Here is a 17,362-nt window from a genome sequence, read left to right as displayed (position 1 = left end):
AAAATACTGGCCCCCACTCTTGAGTTTCTCAGTCAATGACATGGTTGCTGCCGTGAGTGAAAATGCACCATTTTTGAGCAAAGCTGGGAAAATCAATTTTATCATCAAAAAAATAAAAAATAAAAAAATTGGTGCGGGGGGTTTGGTTGGTGTCACAAAAATTTATTTCTTCCCTTTCGTGTAGGGGTGGGGAACTCCTGGTCCTCAAGGGCCGGAAACCTGGATGTTTCATATGTGTCCCTCAATACACCTGGTTTAAATGATCAGCTTATCAGCAAGCTCAACTGAAGTCGGACAACAATCCTGATTTGAATAGCTGCTGCACAGTTTTAATGACATGGCAGCAAACAGAAGCGCTTATTTACTCAAGAATAGGGATGTTCAATACCACTTTTTTTATCCAGACCAATACAAGTACCAATACAAGACCAATACAACCAATACAATACTCACCGATACTGATACCAAGTAACTATACCACAAAACTTTTGATACATATACATTTTCAATAATACCAGTGAGAAATCATTTTAAAGAAAGAGCTTTCGGTTAGGTCCGACAAAGGGCAGAAAAATCAATTTACTGAGAGTTAAGTCAAAAACAGAACACAAACAAAAACAGATTTGCTAAACCAATTTGACCCTGAGCTTTAGTAATTGTTAAAAATAAGTTGAAGTGCAAAATGAAGCATGTTCAACTGTTAAGCATGACACTTTAGTTAACAAGGCTTGAATTTTTATTTTGTTCTTTCTTCGCAGAGCAGTTCTGCAAATCAATGACTTCAATTGGTGAGCAACATTCTAAATTCCATCCATCCATTTTCTGTACCGCTTTGTCCCCACGGGTGTCACAGGCGTGTTGGAGCCTATCCCGGCCGTCATCGGGGGACACCCTGAACCTGTTGCCAGCCAATCGCAGGGCACACAGAGATAAACAACCATCCGCACTCACACTCACACCTAGGGGCAATTTGGAGTGCTCATTCGGCCGACCAAGCATGTTTTTGGGATGTGTGAGGAAACTGGAGTGCCCGGAGAAAACTCATGCGGGCACGGGGAGAACATGCAAACTCCATACAGGGAGGGCCGGAGGTGGAATCGAACCCGGACCCTCCTAACTGAGGCGGACGTGGAGGTTAATTCTAGGCAAGTGAATCAAGGCCAGGGATTTATTGAACAATAACATTTAAAAAAATGTACGGTAATTTTTTTAATAGAATCAATAGCTTTTATTTCTTGAATTCATATCATGAACGTAGAGGCTTTTTCACGACTCTGATTGTGTGAAAGCAGTCTCTGGCAGCAAATCGGCTCTTTGCATCACTGCACTGGTTATTCCATTCCTATTAAAGAGGTTTAGGAAAAATGAGAGACGATCGTTTCTTCTCACGTAAATATTTTTGAATTGTCAGAAACAAAAATGATCAACAATGCAATATCTGAGTTTCTGAATATTCTCAGGCCTGGGTGAGTGAGCTCTCAGAAGTTCTAAACTATGTCAGTTTTTCTGTAAATCATTCAGATATTCCTAACACATGTATCACTTTTGTTTATGTGGATGCTTGGACACGATATTTCAGAACTTTGTCAAGTTTACAAAAAGTTCCTCTCCTTTTCTCACAGAACACTGCACCAGCAGTTTGAGAGCTATAAACAAGAGGTGCGTCGCATCGGGGCGGAGACCCGGCGTCAGCAGACACAGCAGAAGGATGATGCACCCACCTGCGGCATTTGCCGTAAGACCAAGTTTGCAGATGGCTGTGGTCACTTGTGCTCCTACTGCCAAACCAAATTCTGTGCCCGATGTGGGGGCCGAGTCTCCCTGCGCTCCAACAATGTAAGGATACCAACATCTCTTTTTCCACTTTCATACTCCCACTTACATATTCATCATTTCTGCTTTTGCTGCTATACAACTGTGAGTTCATCATCTGCTTCTTTGTTTCCTGGTCACACTTTGGGAGACCAAAGGGCGATGGAAGAATGTCTCAGGACCACTACAACTGTCGGCCCTTAGACTGATTGCTTTTTACTAAGGGTGGAGTGTTGTGAAATGGTTAAAAAAAAGACTGAACACTGAACGTCACTTGAATGCAAAAGTTCACCTGTTATTGTATCACATTTGTATTTTTATTTGTGTCTTGCATTTTCCCATCATGTGAGCATATAAGGCTGATCCCACAAGCTATGTGTCTAATCCAAACACAGGACTGTTTGAGAGTGATGGCTGCACATTCCCCCAAAAATATATTTATCCAATTTTTGGATATCAAGCCATCTTCGATTAGATTTGATGATGCTTTTTCAAATATATTCAATGTAATTAAAAAGGCAAACGTTTATTTTGACCAGTCTTTGCAACTTTAGCAATACTGTACCTGAACTTAGGGGTGTAGCGAAAACCGATTTGAATCAGAAAGTTGTCCTTTATTCAAGCAAATCAAATCATTTTAAAATGCACCATCCTTGAATTGTATCATACCCCATAAGATAGATATTGCAGACCTTTCACTTAATACAATTCAGAATCGTCTGTGGTTTAAGTCTAGCGCCCTCCCGTCTTTGGGTATTTCCGGAGCTGTGCGTTCACATACATAAAAGCATTGTGGCTGCTCTAGCATTGTTTTTTTCTGTGCAAGTGACGTGCAAAACTTTCATGCATAGAAAATGCAGCTCAAGATTCTCACCGCATTTTAACATTTCATGTACAGCTGGCGCATAATAATGAATCTCACACGCACAACATGGCTCATGTCTCAGTTGCTAGAGAAAATATTTATCAATGCACAAACATACTAGTCTGTATTTCCAATCTGCTTCTCGAGGCTCATTCGTAGAGCTGTCACAGTTACTACTTCCACTTTCTCTTCCACTGACCGGCTCAAACATCTATGGCCTCACAACACCCACTTCTGTGGACTATTGAGTGTCAAAGTAGTCCTGCTCCTCGAACTCCAAAATGTTGCTCGCCATTAAATATACTTTATTGAGCATGTATCATGCCTGTGCTCGACTAAAACGTCACCGGTCATCAATCCTGGTCCCCAGGGTCCAGTGCCCTGCATGTCTTATACTGCTGCAACAGACCTGATTCAAAGATAATGGATAACGATTTTGAATTTGAATTAGCTGCGTGGCAGCAATGAGACATACATAATATACAGGACACTGTACACCGAGGATCAGAATTGGTGAGTATTACAAAAAATATTAGCAATGAGAATGTGAATTTAACAGACCCTAAAAAATCTTTGCAATCTGACCTTTAACAGGAGCTACACACTAAGTATATACCATTTGTATAAGTCGGTTTGCCGTTGCTTTACGTGACGAAAACTACAGCCGTACCATATCCAATTGAATCATAATCCCATTCAATAAAACAGAACGGAATCATCCTGCTCGAAAATGTTCCGTTCTTGTATAATATAGTATGTTATAGACTGAGATAGGTATTAAATTGTCACCTACTGAATATATAATTATTGTCTGAACAAATTAAGTGCACATTTTTTTTCGTCTTTTCTACACAGAATCTAAACATAGGAAGGAAAATAATTACAGAAGTCTGGCCCTTAATAGCCTCATCGCTGTTAACGGCCATTATGGGATCATGAAATGGCTCAGCAGAATTAAATCGCAGAGTTATTTGTGTTTCTATAGCTTTCTTTATGTCACGTATGCAATCAAATAAAGTATTCCAGACAAATTCAAGGCATCTTTTCACTCTTGATGAATCAGTCGGACATAATTTCTTACGGCATACATGTTAGTGCTATTTTAAGACCAACTCCTTCCATTCAATCTCTGGGCTTTCCTCCAATCCAAGAGGGAGGATTCCTCCTGGGTGTAGTTGGCCACGAGACTGTTACCCTGTGCCTGCTGGTGCCCAATCTGCTCAGGAACCAACCAACCCAGCTAGCCTTGACTCACACTGTGGCCAAATGTAGACTGAACTGGAAGGTGGGTCAGATTACGAGATACATTTAGTAGGCAGGCTTGCTTGGTAATTTGTTTTCGACATTACTATCATAACAGACAATCCGTTACATGCCAGTGAATTGATGAGACAAGTATGTTTCACATGCAGTCCCTGAATAAAACAAAAAACAGATTTAACAATTTGTATATATGTACATAGGATTCCAGATTAACTAAAGGTTTGAACATGCAACTTGGTTGCTCACACCAAGATGTGGAATCCAATCAACCAGGCACAACCCAAAATTACGCTTTTTGAACAGGCAAAATCGATGTGCAGTTTCTTTTGCGCATTCTGGGCGGAATAAATAAAATGAATTTGCATAAACAGCGTGATTTATCACGCCTGGTATGAATTGTGGCGGCTAATTTAACTTTAAAAAACACATCTACAAGGTGGGTGCAAATTGGCAGCTGCTGTGCATAAAGATGACTGCAGTTATTGTGGTGAGGAGAAGACAGTCAAAATGTGAGGCGACGGAGAGAACCGATCTATTTATGCTTGTGTAACTCACTATATGAAATACCAGAAACAAAAATTATCGCTACATATCTTTTCAGCAATATAGTTTTGTAGCTTCTGAACGATCTAAGGGTTCATTTGAACCCGGTCACATGGAGTCAAGCCATTTGTGACAAAACCCCTTTCAGCTCTGCATAATACCACTTAACTAAAAGGATACTCTACATTTTTTTCCCATACATCAGTGACAAGTTAATATTTCAGTAATGTGGTGCATTTTAAACAAACAGTTTTAAAAAATGCTCTGTGCACTGCCATATTTATTAAACATGTGACCGGATAACCCGGTTAGAAATGTCACATGTGTATGACATGCATAATTAGTAGAGATACTGTGATCGATCGATAACCGATGACTATCTGATGACTATTTCTGAAAATGTACGTGAATGGTAAACGTGATCTAAGTCTTCAAATATAGCACCCAACATTCATAACCTCCTTTGTGTTTTGTGATGTAGTCATGAAAAGCTGCAGTAAAACTGATGGTTCAGTACTCAGGAATTGTAATTCTCTCTACTACACGTCCATTCATTATAATTTTTTTTTTTTTGGTATTACAGTACACTTAAAACAATGTCTTTTGTGCTGGGAATAAGCAAGATTAAACAGTAAAGAAATAAATATCAAGCGTTTCCTGGTGCCTTCAGAAAACTTTAAGGCATTTTCACAATGCGTAGTACGCTGTTGATGAACCCTTTCATTGTGTATGTGGTGATGGGTCCAGATCATGGAATTTGGTGTCAGGGCAGGCGGGAGTTCCCAGCAAAAAAAAAAATCGATTCAAGGGTGGCATTGCGGTGATGTTGGCACCTCCAATTGGTAAGAGACTGGCGTAGTAATTGATGTAAAAGTAATGGATTTTAAGACCCTCTATCAGTGGTGTGCTGGGACCATTTTTCAGCCTGGGAGTTTCAAATCCAACCAGGCAAATGGGAGGCGCACAGGGATAATAGAGTACCGCTATATACCGTATTTGCCGGTGTATTGGTCGACCTTTTTCGATCCAAAATCGACCGAAAAAAATCGACCTCGACTTATACACCCAGTCATAAAATTTAACTTCGTATTCATTGCTTCAAATGTGATGGTAACCAAGGCCGTTTCTCATGCATCTCATTGTGCGTTGCACTTAGAAAATTTGAACCGGGCGGCGTGCGCGAGTGCGCGGCCCGCTGGAAGTCGAATGAGGCTCCGCGATCTCCTCCGCGGTGCTTATAAAGTGCCGATCCGCTCGGCTTGGAGCTATTTCCGGCCTCCCGTTGGTGCCGGGCGGCGTGCGCGAGCTCGCCGGCCGCTGGAAGTCGAATGAGGCTCCGCGATCTCCTCCGCGGTGCATATAAACAGCCGATCCGCTCGGCTGGAGTTATTTCCGGCCACTGCGCATGCGCACGGCCTCCCGGAATTTGAACACATTTCGTCAATAAATTTCGCATATTTCTGATTGAATTTTGAAGTTTAATATAATGCAACAATTGAGCTCGACTTATACAAAGGATATATCATAAAATCGTAAATTTCCGTCGAATTTTAGGGGGTCGACTTATACACCGAGTCGACCTATACACCGGCAAATACGGTACTTAACTCCACTATTTATGTGCTGACTGTGGGTGTCCATCACAGAAAATGAAAAGTTAGTTAAAATAAGAAACATTTCTCACCACTACATTAACGTCATTTTGAAGGCCCCCAAAAGAAGCCAAGCGATGGGTTACTATGATCTTTGTTGATCTGACTTAAGTGCTGTCAACAGGCTTGTAGCTGACCTTCAATTCATGCTCGTAGCTCCAGCTTTTGATTAAAATGTCCACAAGATGAACACAACCGTAAACACTGTAGTAGTTTTATTCAACCGAGTCCATAAATGTACACTGAAACACCATTAATACTTATCAGATGAGGGTAGTAACGTGACAGCAATACAACAGATACCAGGTAGCGCCTTGATGTCGTCACTGTGTACCTGGACGCAATCTTTGGCCCCTCTGAATGACAACAGTGACATCTAGTGGTTGTAACAAGCATTTTGGCCCCCACACTATAAACATTGGGAAATAAAAGCATGTTGATGCTGGAAAAATCACAAGAAGATCAAGAGAAGTATAAATAACATTTTAATTAAAATACTGAAAATAAACAAATGTATTTGACCTTTGCTGGAAAGAAAATTGCAAACCTTACACATTATATACAGAACACAACGAAAACTTACTTTGAATAATACCCCAAATGAACCAAACAATCAGAGATAGCCGACCAAAGTGTAGTTGAACAAACATTTAACGACAGCATCAATGTATGCCTAAGTAGTGCACGAGTATCTACAACTTTGCTGCTGCTCAGATACTACAAAAGAATGCAATGAATGAGTTAGTAGGTTGGCAACTTTAGTTTTTAAACCATTCATTGGTACATTGTTAATTTAATTTAATTACACACAGTTTATCATACAAAAACACATAATTCAGATGGTTAGTGGGCTACTGTAGTATTTAAAGTAGGTTTTATCTTTGCATTATGTCCGAGGTGGTTTTTCCTTTTCTTTGGATTATTTTATATTGTGTGTTCAATGTTGCCCACTCTGCATCCATTGCAGCCTGGTCATCCTGGAAGGGGGATCCTCCCATCTGCGGTCCCTTCTCGGCAAAGAGAACTGCAATGCTAAGACATAATATGTTGGCTTTTTTTTTTTTTTTTTTTTAAATGAAAAACATTTATACAACTTAATTAAGTTGTAGCCTATAAATGATGGTCCGGCCCCACCCCCACACTTTGGAGCGGCCCTCCGGGAAAAATCCCGGCTCTCTAGATTACCTAGCACGCCATTGCCCTCTATGATGCACGCAATAAATGGACGCTTTCCTTTTGTAATACTTTATTGATTTTATTATTATTACTCGTTATGTTGTAACTGTTGAGTTTAATGCCATTCTTTTTTGCTTATGATGTTTTGGTATTTGTTAAGGTTTATGTATTGAAATAGTTGCCGGTTGGAAGCATATAGGTATGTCGGGGTCAAAAGTTTTGATAACTGTTTTTTTGCAATGTATGAATGCATGTCTTTGGCAATGTTCAGTACCACTGACTCCATGAATGCATTCCCCCGGGCTCCCTTTATTGACATACGGAAAACGACATGAAAACGACTCAGCTTATGATGTGTGTTTTTTAGCTCAAAACAAACTTGCTAGTGGTATTTTTGAAAAATAGTTGCTCTAGTCACTAATTTGACAACACTTGCATTGCTTCTGTGAACGAGCTCCACTCAATTCACAGCTATTTTGTTAGTGGACGTGGTACACAACACCAAGACACACTTAGAACTACAGAAGTCATATCATAAAATAGCTAAAAACTATTTCTCCTAACAAATGAACTCAGGTTTATTAATGTGATTATTTGCCCAGGCCAATGACAAGCTCAAATCACTGCAGCCATTCCTGTCAGTGCTCATAAACATCCCACCCACTGACATCTGCCTTTCACTAAATGTAAAGGGATCTCTAATCTGCAAAATGTAATTAACAAATCTTTGCAACACCTTTCCTCCCCCTTTTTCTATCTTACTTTTCTTTCGTCTCCCCATATCTGTCCACTATTTCATCACAAATTCAACCTCTGTCCTTTTCATGTTTATTGGATTCCTCTGTTTCTCTTGCTCCACTTCCCCACTCACTTCTGCCAATTCTCACTGCAACCTGGACTGCATGCCACAAAGGAGGACAAAGTGGTTAGCATCTTTTTTGTGTTCTCTGTGTAATGTGACTGTAATGTTTTGCCAGTGAAACCTGAAGCCATTGGCTACATTAAATCTAGACAAGGGATATACATTCAAACTTGGACACAATTGAATTTTTATTCTACAATGTTGAATGCTTGTTAAAAAACAGTAGAGATGTGTGTGTCGGAGAAGAGATGTGTGTGTCGGAGAGTTGCAATGTGTACGTTTTTTACCGTTTCCCCATAGCTTTGTCATTGTTGACCTATGACTAATACTACGTTTATTGTCTGTCTCCTCCTCCCGCAAAGTGTATCATAGTAAAGGACAGGGTAAGCCTTTCTGGGTAATGGATTTGCTGCATGAATCCTCCCCCTTTCCACATTTGGCTCTGTATTCATTCGCAGATGTAAGGATAAGAGTCCAGTCCAAATGTCTTGTAGAATAAAGTATGGTCAAGGTGTCCCCGGGTCGTGGACCACTTCATTGATCTAATTCTGAGAATGAATGCAGTCACCTGACAAAGTGAGCATGAACAATGACATAGGATATCTGCAGGGGCAATGACTCTTCTGACAAATCCTGACCTTTCCGATGGCCGCAGGCATGACAGTGCCAAGTTTGAGGGGGATTTTGATAAATACACTCTTATAAAATGTGGCAAATGTTGGCATGTAACTTAACTTTGTTATAAATGACTATGATACATGAATGCCTGTGCATGCTTCCCCTGCTTGTTTTTGAAACCAGTTCTCCTTTGAACCGGACAGTATGTATAAAAGATACTGTATATGTTACTATTTTAGAACAACCATAACTCATTTTGCACTGGTTGCCCTGGCGCACCCAAGCATTTCACTTTGGTGCACCAGCACAAAGTTAGGTGCACCCAAATTTTCTGATTCTTCACATTCAAATAAGATTCTTCAATTTCTTTGCACTCTTTCTCATTTTTGGTTCTTTTGTAATGTGTGTTCGATGCACGCTATCTTTTCACAACTGTAGAACCAGCAGTGGGAGTGACAAGGACCATACTGAGTATATCTTGGCTGGCTCAGTGTCAATGCTTAAGTTGGACCACTGTAGCCTAAAGTTGAATGTTCCAGCAGCCCAATGTCCTTCACCAGTTGTATTTTGTCTTGTCTCCTTGCTATCTAGTTTGTATTTAGTATCTGGTCTTCACTGTGAACCTGTGCAAATTGAATGTTGAGGAACATTTAATATTTATTTATATAAGCTCTATCTAGAGTCTAGATAATCTATAAAGTCTAGATTCTAGACTGATCCCTCCCAATTTCATTTTTAAATGTATACATTTATACATTTTTACATTGAAGCATAACGTGTGCTTGAAATGTTTTCCCGACAAACTTTTCTACCGTTGCTGGTGCTTGTTTATAGTGAGTGTTTGTTCATCTCTACGTTAGCTCCAGATGGCATCCAGGAAATGAATAAATGCTGTCAGTCTGTCTTCTTTTTAGAGAAGCACTGCCTCCCAGTGGAGAACAGTCAGCCACCCGTTCTTAAAACAGCCATGACTGCAAATACACACAACCATGCGTACCCCAAAACATTTTGGGAAGTGTTATCAGTGTTTCATAGCAAATAGCTCTATTTGAGTTATTGATCTAAATGAGTCTGATCCACTTTCTATTATGAGCGTAAAATGACTCTCTCTACCACATGAGGCAACTAATAATCAAGTCCAACTTTGCTTAAACATTGTTTCCTTTCAACATGTACATTTTAGAATATTATCCACATCATGCCAATTTGTAATACATTAATCCCTCGTTTGTTGCGTATGACTGGTTCCAAGACCACCCGCAATATGTGAAAATCCACGAAGTAGTGTCACCCTCTCATTTTTAACTTACATACATTTTCTGGGAATCAATAAGTGTATATTAAACCATATAAATGCATATGTTATCATTAGAACATTCAATAATAGTTTCAAACATGTAAATACTCTATTAATACGTAGTATAAATGACATACAGAAAATCATGTATAAATAATATAAATATAAATATGACGTGTGTGTGTGTGTGTGTGTGTGTGTGTGTGTGTGTGTGTGTGTGTGTGGTGTTACATAGTATGTGTAACATGTAGATGTAGCTTAAGTATACATACTGTAAATATGTTTTTAGAACTCTTATTATTGTAACAAGGTACAAGTGTACATACTGTAAATATATTTTTTAAACACTTATGATTATAACAATTTCTTTTATAACAAAATACAATACTGTAAATATGTTTTTAGAACTCTTATTATTATAACAACAAGTGTACGTACTGCAATTGTGTGGGCACTCCCTGCCTTCTGCTGGCGTGTGGGCAACTTTCGTGCCATAATTCCTCAATTGAGAAGTTTTATTTTGAATACTTATCACATGACTCCCTTTTAATCGCATACATTTCGATTAGTAAATTGTAATGTATCTTACTGTGATATTAGTAATGCAAATTCCATTAATCATTCAGACAGATGCATTTTGACCAAATGCAATGCAATGCAATGCAATGCAATGCAATGCAATGCAATGCAATACAATACAATACAATACAATACAACTTTATTTTATAGGGCATTTCACAGCAGCTGCTGTAACAAAGCTCTTTACATATACACTTTACAAATAAGATAATGATACAACTACAAAGACAGTGAAAACAGTCAATTGAAACACAAATTAATATACCTTACATAATAATAATGAATATATAAAGTTGACACCATTACAACAATAACAACAAATTCAGTCTTATGTTGGGTCAAAAGCTAAAGATTAAAAATGCGTCTTCAAACAAGTTTGAAAAATGAACAGAGGTTTGCCTAACATTGGACCGAGTGCCTAGGCAACTAGGTCCTCGAGGGCCGTTGTCCTGCATGTTTTGTATTCAGACCAGAAAAGTCCTTTAGGCCGCTTGTTTGGTCCGGACCAAAAGTCGACACAAAGTGGCAAAATGGCCGTTCCCTGAGATGGATTAAAAACAGGTGGATTTTGCCTGTTTAGTTCATATTCCACAAATGAAACATTAATTAGAACACTGTGTTTCGAATGCATTTTTTGATTTTTCGGCTATTCTTGGAATGGAAATCTACAATTTCAACAAATAGAAAGCAAAATGTTGTGACTCTGTCCTACCAAAAAAGCTTTTTTTTTTTTAACATTATATGGTGGTGTTATTTATTATAACAATATTTTATTTTTATCTTAAAAACAATGTAGTGCCTCTCAGTTTAATCTCTATTCTTTGTCATTGTGCTTAAGGAATCATAGTGAAAACGGGGGCTGTAGGTAAAAGTGCGAACTGGAAGCTTTTATTGTCATCTGATGATGAGTTTGAAAATAGTGAGGATCTGAAAGGATTACTGGCCACTGTTAATCCTCAGCCTCTCTTCTGACATAAAGAGGTGGAGAAAGACATGAAGAGGGGACTGTGGTGTGTGTGGCTCGGCGGCGGCTTGTTCACGTGGGCCTTGTGGCCAGCTGATTTATTTTAGATTTGTCTGGAAATGCGCCACCCAGGATTCAGGATGAATGTGCTTCGGCAAGCTTGATGCTAACTGCTAGGATGACTGCTCCAAGTCCATTCTACTGTCGCTCATCAAACCGGTTGCACATTTATCTAATAGATGCACCCTGTTTTAAAATTATGGATTCTGCTGTGGAATACAAGCGATCACGTTGTTTCTTTGATGCTCTGGATTTTTTTCTTTTCTGAGAACGTTTGGATTATAAATACGGAGGGAGATAAATCCTGCTTTTGTGCTTCCGAAGTGAGGCGATATCCTGTAACAATGCTTCCATGTGAGTATGTGATGCTGTCTCTGGGTCTGACGTAGAGGATGAGGAATTAAATTTAATCATTTTCATTGTCCATGACAATCAATCATCACGTGATGCAGCAGCGGGGCTGAATAACTGTAAAAATGCATAGATCATACAATTTTAATCATCTGTGAAATGAAAGTGAAATGAAACCAACAGATGCCCTTGACAGATACATTTTGTTACATCACCAGTATTGACATTATCATAATCAAATGCTTTATGTAAATGAGTTACAGCTCAAAAACAATGTTGTATATCAGCGACCTTAGCAAAACGGAGGTCTTCTTTCCCAAGCTCACTCTTTATTTAGTAGCTTTAATTTAATTTAGCTTTAAAAAACGAAACAAAAGTCAATACTGTTTGAAAATAATTGTGTTCATTGTTTACTCTAAAACAAGGCTGCCAAACACATTTGTCCTTTGAACCCCTACAGGTAATGTGGGTATGCAACCTGTGCCGTAAGCAGCAAGAGATTCTCACCAAATCAGGAGAATGGTTTTCAGAGTCAGGGGTGCGGCCTGGGAACCTGGGCTTCACCTTAAATGACTCATCCAGGGTGGGTGAGGCCCAACGGGATAGGAAGCTACTCCGCTCCAAGTCTCAAGTTCCATCCTCCACAACTAACAGCAATATTGAGCTGCCACACAGGACACAAGGACCTGCCGGTGGTACTTCCTCTAAGGCTCCAGACACCATGTCTGGTACTCGCTCCCAAAGCGTACCACCTCGGGAAAAGTAAGATGCATTCTTATTTCTATATGTGTTATATATAAATTATGTTTGAAGCTAAACAATTACAGTAAAATGTAGCAAAACAGGTACTCGACTTGGCTACAAAAAACAAGGGCACTCTCGATTTAGTCTAAATTTGTTTGTGGTCCAAGTAAAAATGACATGAAATCCGTTTGGGAAATCAAGCGCCATTGATGAAGGCCTCCATCATAGAATACTGGAATTCAAACGGGACATCAGAACATTCAAAGAGAGATTCCCTCATCACTTAATACTATCCATCCATCCATTTTCTGAACCGCTTAGTCCCCACAGGGGTCGCGGGCGTGCTGGAGCCTATCCCAGCCGTCATCGGGCAGTAGGCGGGGGACACCCTGAACTGGTTGCCAGCCAATCGCAGGGCACACAGAGACAGACAACCAATCGCACTCACACTCACACCTATGGACAATTTGGAGTCTTCAATTGGCCTACCAAGCATGTTTTTTTTGGAATGCGGGAGGAAACCGGAGTGCCCGGAGAAAACCCACGCGGGCCCGGGGAGAACATGCAAACTCCACACAGGGAGGGCCGGAGGTGGAATCGAACCCGCACCCTCCTAACTGTGAGGCGGACGTGCTACCCAGCGCGCCACCGAGCCGCACTTAATACTAATTTGTTATATTTCCACCCAAAGTGTTGTACAAACACTGATTTTCAGACAAACCAAATATTAAGAGGGAGACTTGCAAATATAAATCTAACAATAAATCTTATTGTTTTATGACCAGGGGCACACCATACAAATGATCTGCACTGACAATCGTGAGCCTTGTCGCTGATACCTGGCCATATCTGTGTGAGGGAGCCTGGTGCACGGTCTAGGGATTACATACCTTTTTTTGAGGGAAAAAAACTCCTCACTTTTAATACACTCCACACCACAGGATAATCTTTACAGACATCCGCTAATCGGACCTTGGCTAATGCCGGTTATAGTAACAGGGCGAGGGGTGAGCCTGCACTCATCCCATGGCAAAGCTCCTGGGGTCAAGCCTCTGGCTAGGAGGAATGAGGGCAACTTCTCATGCCCCTGCGGGTGCCCTCTGGTGCACTCCCTGTTGGACATCTCTGCATGTCTTCCTGGACTATGTTGCTGGCTCATCCTCTGGCTGAGACAGAGGCTGGCCACTGTGATGTGCTCTGTTGGCTTGGGGAAGGGGCAAGCAGAAACAGTGTGTGAGTGGATTGTTGTGGGTCCTGCCCTCTCCTCCTGGTTGCAAGTTTTGGGGTGGTTTCATCCAGTCCTCCCAGAGATGATCCTGAGGGATTCCCCGCCCAGTCAAAAGACATTGTCTCTCCAGAGCGTCCTGGGTCGTACCCGGCCTTTTCCCAGTGTGACATGCCCAGAAAACCTCATCAAGGATGTGTCTATGAGGCATCCTAACCTGATTCTCAAGCTAACTCATCTGATTCCTGTTGTCAACTCTTAGCCCATTTCGATGATCAAGCTTCTCACCCTATCTCTAAGGGAGACCCCGGACATCTTGCAAGGAAATTAGTTTGTTTGCTTGTATCCGGGATCTTGTTCAATTGTGGTCACAACCCACAACTTGTGAGGTTGGGGAATGTAGTGAGGCTGGGGAATGTAGATCCACTGGTAAATCGAGAGATTCCCTTATTGGCTCAGCTCCTTCAGCATGACACAAAAGTCTGCATCACTGCAGATCCTGCACCAATCTGCCTGTCAATTTCCTTGTCCTATCTTTTCTCGCTCATGAATACCCCAAGGTACTTGAACTCCTCCACTTGGAGAAGAATCTCTTCCCTACATAACGCACTCCACCCTTTTACGACCTCAGATTTGGATTTGGATCACCAGTATCTCTACTCCAATTGTGATGCTTCACCATTATTTTTCAATTCTCTGTTCATCCATTTCTAGTATCAAGATAAATGGAATTTTGCTTTCCAGTGTTCAATCCTTTGAAATGTTCAATCCTGTTTAAAGACACAATGACCGCATGAACCTCATGAGTTTCTTGGAAGGCATATGTTATGCTTGTATGTCAATGCACCATACTTACCCTATTATCTAATTATCTATTTTTCATCTAGAAAAAGGCCAGTTTCGTACCACGAACAGAATGGTAAAGGAGGCCTCGGGCGTGGTACTGGCCGAAGGTCTGCTGGAAAGTTATCATCTCAGTCATCTTTGGATGAGAAGCTTGGCCCCAGTGACCGACGAGAGAGACAGCCACAAGATGGTCACAGGCTGCAAAAGATCCATTCTCAGGACTATGATGATGGAGAGGACAACTTGGGTCAATTAGAAAGAAATCGAAGACGGCCAGAGGATGATGAACAAAGGGAACGGCAGCGACGTGAGGAGGAGTTCCAGAACCGTTATCGTAGTGACCCCAACCTTGCTCGATACCCTGTGAAGCCACAAAAAGAGGAACAGGAGATGCGCATGCATGCCAAGGTGTCCAAGGTCCGCCACGAACGTAGACACAGTGATCTTGCAATCAACGAGGTCGGACTAGGGCCTGGTGAAGGAGGAGGCTGTGAAGCGCAAGTGTCTGATAACCGTCTGACCAGGAGAGGAAGCCGCAATGCTCAATCAGAAAACTATCGAGCGTACTCTGTTGAAAGGACCGTGGGGGAACCAGGGGGAACGGTGCCTCCAGATAAGAAAGGCTTCTTTGAGCCAGGTGTAACACACACAGGAAGAGACAAAGGGGCAGACAACTTGTTGAGGAAGGACTCACAAAGTTCAGAACAGTCGGAGTCTTTGCGGCCGCCCCCTTCACGGTCATACAAGAGCAAGCGCGGAGTAAACAAGAGGCAGATGTCCATCAGCAGCTCAGAGGAGGAGGGCGGCTCCACGCCTGAGTACACCAGCTGTGAGGACGTGGACATGGAAAGCGTCAGCGAGAAAGGTCAGTCACACAAATGTGCTCTCCGTACTAGTTTATAAAATTTGATCAGGATTCATTTGACATTTACTTTCATCCTTGTCCTTCCATAATTTTATTATTTACAATAATAATAACAACCCTCAATTTCTAGACCCATTTTATAGTCGGAGTCCTTTGAACTGTGTTGTGTTGAAGCAGCTGTTTCCAAGCTCACACGCTTATCCGTAATCTTGCAATCTCGCTTTACAAAAAAAATGTCTCATTTGTTGAATTCTCTTAATCTTCATATTCATAAGCAGGTTATGCCTATATCCCAAATATTGTGTATGCCAGTGGCACGACAAGGAATTTGAAGGTTCATTATTATTTAAAAAGCGATGATTTTACACAGAGTAAAGTTTTATTCTCGTGACCTATTTTCCCATCAGGTGTCGCCACACTGAGTTGCACTTCTTGGGCACAATTTTAATGCTGGATGCCCTTCTTGATGCAACCTGCCCATCTTGGGGGGGCTAAAAAAAGTATTGTGAAAACTTTTTGCAGCAGAACATTTTTTGTATCTTCTCTTGGCATGTACATGTATAGCGTACACAGTACATTTGGACAATAGGGGTGGGGGGATAACCGCATGCATAGATCCTACACACAGCACATTGCAGTGCGGTGTCACTGACACTACTGTGGGATGCTTTCTGATGCTCTAAGGAGCGCGCTCCTTTATTTGGTGAGACCCTGTGATTTAGGCCAGCAGATTTATGGAATTAGGTCAGTGTTTCTATTGCTATGTAATGCTTGACAAACTGCCAGATGCAAAAGCTAAACTGAAGGCATGTTGCATGCTGTAAAATATTTGGCTACCTTTTTATAGTATTCACCAGTGTCACCTGTGTCAGTGATATTTGACTGTGCGAGAAAGCATCATATAGGGGATCATCCGTTTTATGGAAGCTGTAGATAAAAATAATTGTGCTCCGGAGATTATTTCTGTGACTGGTAACGATAAAGTTGGGTTCCAGATGTTTTAATTTCTGTGACTGGTAACGATAAAGTTGGGTTCCAGATGTTTTAATCCAGATTACTATAACTCAGGGAATAGGAATGGGTACATGGTACGGACTTTGATTATTACCTGTTTTTAAACACTCTTGTGTTTCAAACGTTCAGCTTCCTCTGTATCTCACAACTGTGACTTGATTACTTCTGCTATGAAAATTTCGTAAGGCACAGTATGTAATCAAAACACACAATTTTGTTAACTTGAAAAATATGCATACATTATTTCTTCAACAAATACGTATTTCCATTTTGCTCTGGTTGTGATTTTCAAGGGGAAATTTAGTTTACACTGCTGTAAACACACAAAAAGGAAACCATGCGCTGTATTGTGTTTCCTTCTCTGCCTCTCCACATTTCCATCCAAACAAATTTCATTAATTAAAAAAAAAAAAAAAAATCAAGTTCTTGGAATCTTCTTGTGATGTATTATTTTTTAAAGAGGTTACTGTTGTGGAATTGCATTTGTCCAATGTTTTGACAGTCATGAAGGTGTTTTACACCTTCTAAAGTTAACTTATTCAGACGAGCAAGTATGAGCAGTTCACTTAGCTGACAACCACCCAGTCAAAGAGCCAGAGGAACAATACGTTCCGTGGACAAGAGTT

At 40.7% G+C, this 17,362-nt stretch overlaps 1 protein-coding gene across 33 annotated transcripts in view; it reads left to right on the top strand.

Annotated features, from left to right (window-relative positions):
• The window catches only part of LOC148398676 (regulating synaptic membrane exocytosis protein 1-like), a 78,207-nt gene that overhangs the window by 18,111 nt on the left and 42,734 nt on the right, over positions 1-17,362 (top strand). For 31 of the 33 annotated variants that reach the window (XM_088373999.1, XM_088374028.1, XM_088373996.1 and 28 more), the window contains exons 2-4: positions 1,623-1,836; positions 12,503-12,804; positions 14,899-15,722. In XM_088373999.1, the coding sequence (XP_088230125.1) occupies positions 1,623-1,836; positions 12,503-12,804; positions 14,899-15,722 (1,340 nt within the window). Of the gene's footprint in view, positions 1-1,622; positions 1,837-8,224; positions 8,237-8,535; positions 8,557-11,113; positions 12,046-12,502; positions 12,805-14,898; positions 15,723-17,362 lie in introns of those variants that run through there. The other 2 variants (XM_088374027.1, XM_088374017.1) reach the window with 2 other exon arrangements.

Source organism: Syngnathus floridae, chromosome 4, assembly GCF_059516105.1.
Source record: "Syngnathus floridae isolate MCC-2025c chromosome 4, RoL_Sflo_1.0, whole genome shotgun sequence".
Classification (NCBI taxonomy): Eukaryota; Metazoa; Chordata; class Actinopteri; order Syngnathiformes; family Syngnathidae; genus Syngnathus; species Syngnathus floridae.
The sequence above is the reverse complement of the archived record's forward strand: the minus strand, read 5'-3'. Positions and strand labels throughout refer to the sequence as shown.